This window comes from Ostrinia furnacalis, unplaced genomic scaffold (genome assembly GCF_004193835.3).
Source record: "Ostrinia furnacalis isolate ACB-3 unplaced genomic scaffold, ASM419383v2 OfSCF6651, whole genome shotgun sequence".
Classification (NCBI taxonomy): Eukaryota; Metazoa; Arthropoda; class Insecta; order Lepidoptera; family Crambidae; genus Ostrinia; species Ostrinia furnacalis.
Window position 1 is genome coordinate 248,326 of NW_021136890.1, and position 11,724 is coordinate 260,049.

The 11,724-nt window shown below is 37.9% G+C and overlaps 1 protein-coding gene and 1 long non-coding RNA gene across 2 annotated transcripts; both read right to left on the reverse strand.

The window, feature by feature from the left end:
* Nucleotides 1–8,101: 8,101 nt before the first annotated feature.
* On the reverse strand, nt 8,102–8,601 carry LOC114362597 (uncharacterized). Its single transcript, XR_003656700.1, has 2 exons — nt 8,540–8,601; nt 8,102–8,357 (listed from the first exon to the last, which is right to left on the reverse strand). It is a non-coding gene; the product is annotated as an uncharacterized LOC114362597 (long non-coding RNA).
* Nucleotides 8,602–10,284, reverse strand: LOC114362593 (uncharacterized; the record flags this gene model as incomplete). The annotated part of the gene is made up of 1 exon (XM_028318045.1): nt 8,602–10,284. A coding segment is annotated over exon 1 (1,581 nt), but the record flags the coding sequence as incomplete, so codon positions are not given.
* Between the last annotated feature and the right edge of the window lie 1,440 nt (nt 10,285–11,724).

The following is an 11,724-nucleotide window of genomic DNA, read 5'->3' on the forward strand; positions in this document are numbered from 1 at the left end:
CTCTCCAATTTTTGTAACACGTGATTTGAATGACTAAAATTCGTTCCGCCAACATAAAACAGGGCAATATAATGAAGTAGTAAAAGTTTGTTTGATACCTGTGATTTTACAAAAACACTTTAATTATTTGCTAGTCCATATAGGCTCATTATCAGTAACCATTCATTATAAGGTGATCCATCTGCTCGTTTGCCTCTTGTCACATAAAAAACCAAATGCAATGGATACCCATAACGTAAAAATGGTTTTAAAATACATACTTTTATGAAGTGCTGTTTTGTACCAAATTAAAGATTTTGATTAAAATCATTATTTTATTGTAAACAATCCAGAATTCTTACGAATATAACCAAATATTAATTTTATAGCACACTAGCTTTCCGCCCGCGGCTTCGCCCGCGTGGAATTTTGTCTGTCACAGAAAAACTTTATCGCGCGCGTCCCTGTTTCAAAAACCGGGATAAAAACTATCCTATGTTCTTTCCCGGGACTCAAAGTATCTCTATGCCAAATTTCATCAAAATCGGTTGCGAGGTTTAAGCGGGAAAGCGTAACAGACAGACAGACAGACAGACAGAGTTACTTTCGCATTTATAATATTAGTTGGGAAGTTGGGATTAGTTGGGATGAACTCAATTCCGATATTGAGATCTAATATCGGAATCCAATATCGGAATTGAAAACCTTCCGATATTACATGCCCTAGTACACAGCACAATATCAATTTGTAATAACAATGTTTTTAGTAGATATTGTAGGCCAATTATTATAACTTTCCAACATTAAACATTTCTACAGTTATACCTTCTCGAGTGACACTAGATATTATTATGTAAATTGACTGAATCTGACTAGTCACGATGGTCAAATACCATAAATGACCGGTCAAAAATGGTCAAATTCAGTCAATTTAACTCAACATTTTATTACTGTACTAGCACCGAATAACTATTTTATAATTAATATTTAAACGGAACCGGAAGTTGGAATTTCTCATTTTACAATATTTATTTTCGATTAGGAATTAAAGGAAGTTGGCTCATTAATTAAATAATATATAAGAAATATTAATTATTATTATTCATAACCGGAAGTCTTAGTTAAATTCTAAATTATTAAGAAGCCGGAAGTTACAACAAATTTTAATTCGCTAACAGGAGTTTTATCTTTATCTGACAGTTAATATGGCGGCTGTACAATAGGTACTTGGTGTGTGTGGTAAGTGGTATTATAGAAAGTAAAAACAAATTATAGTTTACATGTAATATTAAAAAGTATCATTCAGGTATGTACCTACAGGTATTCTAACACATGTATGCAAAACTGGGTTATAAAGTATATCCCAATAGAATTGCAGAATAGGAAATAATAAAGGACTGTTTTAAATATTCTTTATTCTTAAGTGAACCTAAAGTACTAACAAAACAGTGTTTCAAGAAAGATTCATTCACCCGCTGTGTTGACACGGGAAATATTTAATTTTATCCTAAGACCACTGTCATTTACATGAGCTGAGCGTGGTGTGTGCGCTTAGTTCTGCCATTGGCTTTACATGCGCGTATACAGTTTGTTTGGAATAAGGCTAGCGATAATTTAAGGCGATGTTGTGATGTCAACCCCCCTCTTTTCTTGGAATGTGGGGGCTTATTTTATTATATGACTATACATAAAAATTGTTTGTATTTCTTATGTGCCCATCTTACAGATAAATAAAAAATAGTATTTGTAAGCCAATAATATGTGTCATTAAAAAAAACACAAAAATGAAAAATAAAGACCAAAAAACTTAAAAAAAATTAATGAATTTTAGTTTTTGTCAAAAAAATCAGTTTTCACGGGCACGTTTTGGGGGCATTTTTGTTGATATAATTGATAATGACATCGCCGTAAAGTTGTCGCTAGCCTTATCCCAAACACACTGTATAGCCCCCAGAATGGTCTGGTGTCCCAGGATAATAGGATGTTGGGCTACTGATTTGAAGCCGATAGTTAATAGTACTATGATGATCTTTTTCAGGGGATTAGTATCACACTAATCCCCTGAAAAAGAACCCTAGATATGCCAAGGCTTTGATGCAAAATTCAATATTTTGACTAACTGGCCGGAAGACGTAGTGTGGGTGGGTAGGCTAGGTGGACCGATGATCTGGTGAAGGTCGCGGGAAGTACCTGGACGCGGGCAACGCAGGACCGGTTGTTTTGGTAATGATTGGGGGAGGCCTTTGTTCAGCACTTGACGTCATTTGGCTGAAACGATTAAAGGTGATTTTAACTGCGAGTTCACGCGTACAAAATCTCGACATTTGCTAGTAGGACACCTTTTTAATTTTCCGCTCTCGCTCGTTCAGAACTGAACGCCCCACAATGGCGAGTTTCATTTTGGACAAATTCATCTGAAAATAATTATGAGCTACAACACGACGGCATGTTGAGATTTACATTGCTGGGATGATGAAAAACACATTAATAAAAAACGTTTCGTCTGTTTGGAAGGTGAGAAGGATGATTTCAGGAAGAAAAAGTTGATTTACGCACTCGCTTTGATAACAATCTTCCTTTTTTATGAAGGAAGTCAACAATATTCTTGATATAAAAAGATTAGTAAATAATATGTTACGAAGACATTGTTTACAAGAGTTTTGTGTTAAAAACACAGTGACTGTTTTGTGTAAAAAACATATTTTTGTAAGTAGGCTTTTAAAAAGCACTTTTACAGGCCCGAGTATTAACTCTACCACTGCTTCGGGACAAATGGGCCAGTGCTGAGAAGAAGCAGCGCAAGAAACTCAGTCACTATTGCATGAGTTGTAATGAGTGACTTCATTTATGTAACAAAGAAGTAACTTTGAATGAACAATAGTCATTTACCCCCATATTCTCGAAATTGGGAAAAGAAAACCAACTTTATCGACATCAAAGGCGGGCATAACTCAGCGAGCAAAAGTTCGATTCTGTAATACTTATATCGATAATGTCTTCTCGAACGTTTCCGTTCGCTTCGCGGCCGTTTCGACAACTTTTAAGTACTGCAATAAAGTCGCAATACGGCACCCCATATGCTACCCCTTTCAGAGAATAGTACAGTCTTCCAAAATATGGCTTTGATCCTGCCAAAAGCATTTTTGCCGTCATCATTTTAGTTTACGACAGTCCATGGCTGTATTGCTGCCTCAAAATCACCATAAAATGATCTTCCACTTTTTGTAAACCCCAACAAAAAATAAGCAACTTAAAGACTCTGTGATCTACTATTGGAAAAGCTGGACTTTCACTGGTTAAGTTTTTATTGGCTGTCAAGCTGTAGATCCTGGCTACACAGGAGTTGCAGCGGTGGAAACGACAGGTGGGAATAGTTTCGTTTATTGAAATATCAAGAACTCCTGTCGATTACGAACGAGCGACCGAAGGGGATGTGCCATCAGCTCTGCAAAATTCGTAGTCGACATAGCACAAACTGACAATACGATATGTGCCATTTTGGTCTGATTTGGGGTGAAGGCAAAAGCAGCGTAGGACGTCTACCCACAAAGACCACGACCTCACAAAGGTAGCGGGAAGGCGCTGGATGCAGGCCGCTACCAACCGCGCTATATGGAAATCATTGGGGGAGGCCTATGTTCAGCAGAGGACGACCTGTGGCTGAAATGATGATGATAATGATGATCTGATCTGTTATCGCCTTTACGATTGCAATGAGTGGTTTATTTGCCGACATTGTAAGGTGGAGCGTGCTATGCTCGGAGTTTCCCTGCGTGATCGAATCAGATATGAGGAGAGCTGTAGGAGAAGCAAAGTGACTGACATAGCCCGCAGAATCGCCAAAATCAAGCGGCAGTGGGCGGGGCACATAGCTCGAAGAGCTGATGGTCTCTGGGGCAGGAAAGTTCTTAAGTGGCGACCACGAGCCGGAAGACGTAGCATGGCCAAGCCTCCCACTAGGTGGACCGACGATCTGGTGAAGGTCTCGGCAGGTGCCTAGATGGGAGCGGCGCAGGACCGGTCTTTGTGGAAATCCTTGGGGGAGGCTTTTGTCCAGCAGTGGACGTCTTTCAGCTGAAACGAACGAACGAACTGTAAGGTACATCTAACGTCTGGAGGCGTTCATTAACCTATAGCCAACACTTACCACTAAACCTCTGAAAGCCGACTCGTCAGTGTAATTACACTGCGATCCCCACAATCCGTGTAACTCCAGTTTGATTACAGTCGTAATTACTACACAAAATGGTTTATTACATTGGAAGACACAAACGCGTCAAAACTGATTTAGTCTTGCTCATACATGAGCAATATCAATTTCTTTAATTAAAGCAAGTTAAATTAATATGTAAATGCATATACCTTTAGGTCGGTACTATTGGTAAGAAATCCAGTATTTTGATCACAGGACACGCTTAATTATGTAATTATAGTGACAGAAGGTTAAATATACACTGGTCTACCAGCTAGATTAAAAAATTCCTGAACAAATGAAAAACCAAACCAACAAATTAATGAACTATTTCTGTTAACTCGCTAATGTATTCTAAGGCTGGGTTGCACCATCTTACTTTAACTTTGACAAACGTCAAAAATCTGTCAAACTCCATACAAAAAACACGGTAGCTGAACCCTAGGCTATTGTCGCCTAAAGCTCAACAAGGTACAAATATACTCGTAGATAAAATAATGTTTTTAGAGAATTAGAATCCAATTTCATCACCATCATCATCATCATCTCAGCCATAGGACGTCCACTGCTGAACATAGGCCTCCCCCAATGCTTTCCATGTTGCCCGGTTGGTAGCGGTCTGCGTCCAGCGCCTTCCTGCTAACTGTCCCAATTTCATCATCTTATAAAAACTCTCCACCTCATATTCCGAGCTGACTGTACGTACAAGTTACTGAGAACGCAAAACTTCTCGTGCTCTCCGAGGTACGGGTACGGCCAAGTGAAAATAATAGCTTATCGATTCGCTTAATGAGGTATTATTCTTCGATACCCGCGTTCAGTTTCATTTTAATTCGCCCTGCCCTTGGGGAGGTGAGGTGTCAAAATATCTAATTTACATCTTAGCTGTTGTTGGCGTAGGTCCAATAAATTAACGTCAGACAACAAAGGCAAAGAAAGATAATTAAATATGTATTTTGCCTGCCTTTTCAATTTACAGGTGACTTGAGAAAACCTAATAAGTCATAGATGGAGGAAAGAAGGAGCAATCTAACAGTATTAGGGTCATGATTTTCTTGATAGTATCCCATCTTCACAATTTCTGTTCAATTTTTTTTTTGTTTTTCATTGTTTTCTTCTTCTTTTTTTCTCCTTTTGTTTGTCATCCATCTTATATAAATATATATAATGTCAATGTATCTATTCATATGTTATTTACATAATATTTATAATCTTATTTTAGCTATCTATAATTTTGTACCGCCTACGACATTCTCAGTTTGACCCTAAGGTTGATTGGAGGAGTGCAAAGTTTTAAGGCTTGGTATTTCTGCTAAAGTAGGTATTTCGCGCTGTCAAAATCTGCGCGCGCAATACTTCGCCGAAGACAGCGCGCCAAAGAGCTCTCGCGGCTACACAGTATAGAAATACGCAGTTGGTTAGGTTAGGTTGACTTCCATCCGTTCAAGCGTCACACTTTCTAATACAAATCATATCCAAGTGATACAAATTAAAACAACTTTCAAAATTTTTGGGAATATATTTTAGAATCGAATAAATATAGAATATAACTGCCAAAGTAAACACGGTTCAAAGAGGCGTGGCGTCACCCGACCTTCCGAAAGTTCCGCGCCGGCTAAAAGAATTTCAAGATTACGTCACCCGACCTATCGGTAGATCCTCAGGAGCTTGAGCGATTGGAAAAACATTTTATGATCAGTTACTCGTAGTAGCGATTATTTAGAGCTTGGATAATTTTCATCCGTTAAAAGCCCTCAAGTTATTTCTGAACTTTAGTTTAGTAAAAGATTTAGAATCTCAAATCGCTTATTTTAAAAATAAAACTAGAGGTAACGAGGTAACTTTGGGAATTTATTCTATCGAGTCAACTTCATCAAATCGTGTTTCCATCCGTTAATAGCCCTAGAAAATATCCTCAACTATGCCCCATAAAAATCTTAGCCTTTAATTTTACTGTTTAGTACCTCAAAAATGAAAAATGAAAACCTCATTTTCGCCATTTTCTCTGCTACCCGGCCTTAAATAAATAAATAATTCTTAGTAATATTTAGCTACAAAATAAGTAATATCCACATACCTTTCGTTATCACCACTGCAATTCTTACCAGGATCTACAGCTTGGCATGGAAGGAAGACCAACCAGCGAAGGTTGAAGTCTGTTTTAGTACCTGCAACAAAAATCAGAAGAATATTAAGTAGGAAGAGTTTAAAGATCTTTAGTGACACCTCACACATGAAAATTAGACGTGTTTGTGTCGAATTTAAAATTAAATTGGAGCAATGTAAGTTGTGACGAAAACCGCACAAAGTATTTAAATTCAACCCTTTTGTACAACACCCACACACAAGATAATATAAAAATTATAATTAAGTATTATTCATTTCCTAATTAACGAAACTTAAGACCTCGGTGCTCATAGTAAGTTTTCTGGGGTTTTCACTATTGCCCTTTTGGCCTTTACAGTATCTTATCATATTTCTTGGTAACTCATAAGTATTCTCAAAAGAAAAACTGTCGGATTTCGAATTAAGTTTTTACTTGCAGAATTTTTTACTTAGAAACGCAAATGTATTTTAAAACCCAGAAACAAAACATCCATAGTAAAATAAAATATTATACAAGCGATTTTTCTTTGTTTTTAAGGTCACTGACTGACTCACTCATCACGTAATCTCAGAAACTAAAAGTGCTAGGAGTCTCAAATTTTGCATGGGGGTTCTTTTTAGAACGTAGTGCACTAAGACGGGATTTTGCAAAATGAATTCCTAAGGGGGTAAAATGGGGTCCACACGTACGAAGTTACCGTGGCCGCTAGTAGGTACATAATAAAAATGAGTTCTAGAATGTTTCGAAGATAGTAAAATATTATTGCACCCGAAATCATACTCAAACTGAGCGCGAAAACAAACAAATAAAAAATCGTCTGCAAAGTTCCAACTCCAATTCGCGGTACGATTGTTGAAAACTTGAAATACCTAATTCATGAAATAATAACAATTCTGTGAAACTAAAAGTTTCAATTTCAGCTACGATCGTTACAATGTGAACAAAACTAAACGGGGCCAATATGAAAACCGAGGTATTTCAGAAGCAAATGCCATTATGAATTGTCTTCTTATAGTATCGATCTTCTATGTACCTATGGTAATAGATTTTCCTCATTGGCAACACTGTACATTGAAAAGTTACATTACATCTTTAATGGTTTATGTATGAACGTCGAATCTACGACATAAATTTCTTAAGTACCACTCAACGCGTTAGGAAGCATAAAAACTTTTCATATTAATGTGAGAAAAAATGGGTTCCTATAAAAGCTTCCATCCCCTATATCAGCCCATTTGGGGTCATCCATAAAGTACGTCACACCTAAAGAGGGGGGGAGGGGGTTGACAAAGTGTGACATGGTGTGACAAGGTGTGGGAGGGGTCCTAAGTTTCGTGACATCACATTTCAATTGTTTTAAATATTTGATACTAGCTGACCCGGCGAACTTTGTTCCGCCTTAATGGCAATAAATAACGGGATAAAAAGTATCCTATGTCCTTCTCCTGGCTCTAAACTACCTCCCTGACAATTTTCAGCTAAATCGGTTCAGCCGTTCTTGAGTTATAAGCGAAGTAACTAACACGACTTTCTTTTATATACAGTGTGTCCGGGCATGTAGTGATCAAACTTTAAGGGCGTAATCTAAAGACAATTTTATCGACGAAAATACTTCAAAGGGTTATGCCCACTTAGTATGGGACCTTTGGCCTGAGGTGGACAGACATTACAGCATGTAATTTGTTATTTATTAAATAGTCTTTACCAGTAAGTAACAGAATATAAATATCATTTTGTATACAAGTCCTTAAAAAAAATTTTTTTTTGCTTAAGACTAGAAAGGTTTGAAGCAAAATAAAACACCATTTTTATTATTATTATTATTTTAATCTGACTCATGGGTCAATAAAATATTGTCTAGGAACTAGGCAGGTGGAAATACATGTTCCTGATACCTTGCCCAGCTCAAAAGCCACAAAATTGTCATAACATGAGCACAGCAACTTACTGTTATTCGGCCAATATCAGGGCAAATGAATCCTCGTCCCATCATGTGTTTGTTGGGGCTCCACAGCATGTGCAGCAGCTCGATCAGCTCACTGCCACTTAAGGATGACATATTTGGTCAGATCCCCGCAGCTGAAACAAAGAAATTAATTATGGTATCATTCAAAATTCATTCTTTAACATATTGAGATGTGATGTCAATTTTTATCCATCAGTAAGAAGTATTTGTATAGAAAAAAATATACACTTTGTTCAAATATATCAAGCCAATGTCTTTAATAAAATATAATGAAAATAATTATAAAAAAACTTACTTGACGAGGTGAAATCTGTTCCATTATTACATTATTTTCGAATATGTGATTCTCTTTCCATCGTCCCATTCGATACCCGACAACCACAATCTTTGGATGAATATTTTAGCCATTGTTATAGCCGGGGCTATCCAACCCAAGGGATCGTACAAACGAGCTATATCAGAGATGACTTTACGTTTCGTAACTGGGCATTCTAAAGGAGGAAGTGTAACTATACAACGAAACTCATCAGACTCTCTATCCCAAGCTAATCCCAAGATCTTCATAATATCGTCTGTTTTCAGCTCTAAATCTTTCGCAGGCGTATCCTCATTCATCAAAGCTGCCAGCTCCTTATTATTTGTTGACCATTTTTGCAGAGGAAACCCACCACGCGCTAGCAATTGAGTCATTTCTTGGAAGATTTGTGCTCCTTCGGATACAGAGTGACAGCCCGTTAACAGATCATCCATATAGAAGTCGTTCAGGACTCTAGGAGAGGCTAATGGAAAATCTGAACCCTCGTCATAAGCCAATTGCTGTAGAGCTCGAACAGCCAAGTAGGGTGCACATGATAACCCAAAGGTAACTCTTAGGAGTCTATAATGTTGCACATCTGACTCACGGTTTTCACGCCATAAAATCCTTTGGAAATCTGTATCCTCCTCCGCCACCTTCACTTGTCGGTACATTTTCACTATGTCAGCGACAAGTGAAATCGGAAAGCACCGCCACCTCATAATCAAGTGCCTCAGCTCTGGTTGTAGAGTCGGACCTATCATCAGATCACCGTTGAGTGAAACTCCGTTTGAGTCAGTACAAGAAGCGTCAAATACTACGCGGTTCTTGGTGGTCGTCTTGTCTTGCCGTATCACAACATGATGAGGAATGTAAACACCAGGAGACAGGGGGTCACTAACCTTTTCCATGTGGTTCATATCATGATATTCATGAATAACCTTTGTGTAATCCCTTTTGAGGTCAGGATTTTTTATCAAGCGGTTTTCTAACATGAGGAACCTCTTGAAGGCAATACGTTTAGAATCACCTTGTTTACACGGCGGATCGACTGATTTAAAAGGCAATTTAACTATGTAACGACCATCTACATCTCTTTTAGTAGTCTGAGAAAATAAATCTTCACAGGCTTGTTCCTCTGCTGTGAGCATTTTCATTTTGGGTAAGGACGGCTCAGCCTCCAATTCCCAAAATTTTTTCAGCAAATGGTCGTCACACATCTCAGTGTGCATATTTACGATGACATTATGGCACGTTTCGTCTTGGTTGAATTGCTGAAGTGTTCTGCCAGAGAGGATCCAACCGAGCTTGGTATTCTGTGCAATTAAAGAACCCGGTGCACCCTTGTATAAACCATCCAACAAAATTTGGCTATAAACTTCAGCTCCTAAAAGCAGATCTATTTTGTTAGGAGTATCAAAAAATGGATCTGCTAAGACCATAGACGAAAATGCTGGAGTCATTTCAAAAGAAACTTTCCTCGTGGGTAACAAAGAAGTTACCTTGTTCAAAACGTAAGCCTTGACAGTTACGACAAAGCTGGGGTCTAGGCGGGATTGAATTTTGATGAGCACTGCCGAACTTGACGTCATAGTCAAGCCTTTATCACCGCCTAAGCCTGATACTAAACTTTTCCCAGGCATCTTTTTGAGACCTAACAACTGCACGGCCGATTCCGTGATGAAAGATGCCTGAGAGCCCTGGTCTAGTAAAGATCTGAGCACCACAGATGTTCTGAATTTATTGGACTGNCGTCGAAACTAATAGACGTAGACTAATAAATTTACACTCGTTTTGTAGAATAGCTCAAATACTAAAAATACAATGCAAAAAAAACATACTTTAACGACCTGGTTTTTCTTGTATTGGAAAATAACTGAAAAAGAAGTGAAAAAAGTCATGTATTTTTCTAATTCAATCCATTCTTACTTCCATAAAATGTATGAAACTTGTGTCTATTTTCTACTTCTACTAATACATATTTTTATTGGCTATCGCATGATATAAAATATTTGCTCATTAATGTTAAGCTACCCACGCTTTCGCTTGTTTTTGAAGGAAGAGGTGAAAACTAAAAATGAAAAACTTAAATTCTTGTAATTTTGCGATACATTGGTCAAGCCCCAAATTTGAAGTACTTTTATCGATAAAATTGTCCCTAGATTTCGCCCTTAAAGTTTGATCACTACAAGCCCGGACACACTGTATATATAGATAATGTTGATTTCATAAAAAAATGTACTTAATTTAAATGGAAATAAAACTAATTTCGGAACTGCTGTTAATTTAATAATNAAACTAATTTCGGAACTGCTGTTAATTTAATAATTTTTCGATGTGAAATTGCAAAACATGTGACGTCACACTAGGGAGGGGGGGGGGGGTCTCGGAAATGTGACCACTTGTGACAAGGACGGAGGGGGGGTAAAAAAATCATGAAATTCGTGTGACGTACTTTATGGATGGCCCCTTTGAAGCGACAATAGCCCGGTATAAGTATCGAACTGCAGATTCGAAGGTCTGTAGTTCAAGTCCTGTCGCATTATGGTGTACCCACACTTAACACACTAACGCCCGTATTCACAAACATTACTATGAGGTCTCCCAGTGCACGTGGACGCACAGGGTGACACACGAACCAATCACAGAGCTCTATTCAACGCTGTGCGTTCGATTTACTGCTTCACATAAGCAAGCATCGTTTGTGAATACGGGCGTATAGCAATTTAGCTTAAATGATAGAAGAAGATCACTTTGCCAGAGCGCAGACCACCGACTTTTTGTCAGCCGATATTTGGGGTGGGCTGTTAATATGGACGTGTATCAAAGTGGGCACAATGAATCGGCCGACTAAGACTGAAGTTTGCGGAGGGAGTGTTGGTCTATTTATGAGTCAAATGGTTGGCACATTGGGATGTGTAAATAAAACTTGATTTTGGAAAATACAACTTGTGGTTTTAATGGCTTCCGATTTGCGATACAGGCATAGACAAGACATTCATAGACAATGACAGTTCAGAAATGCAAATAGTGATGTCTTTACTTTACATCTCCCTTTCTTTGTAAATAAACAGAAAACATCATGTTGTACCTACTTTACTTACTGCTTACATGTTGACTATGACTCAAGGTTAGGCACAATTTAATACAGCACAACATATTTATGATTATACTAAGATCTAGTG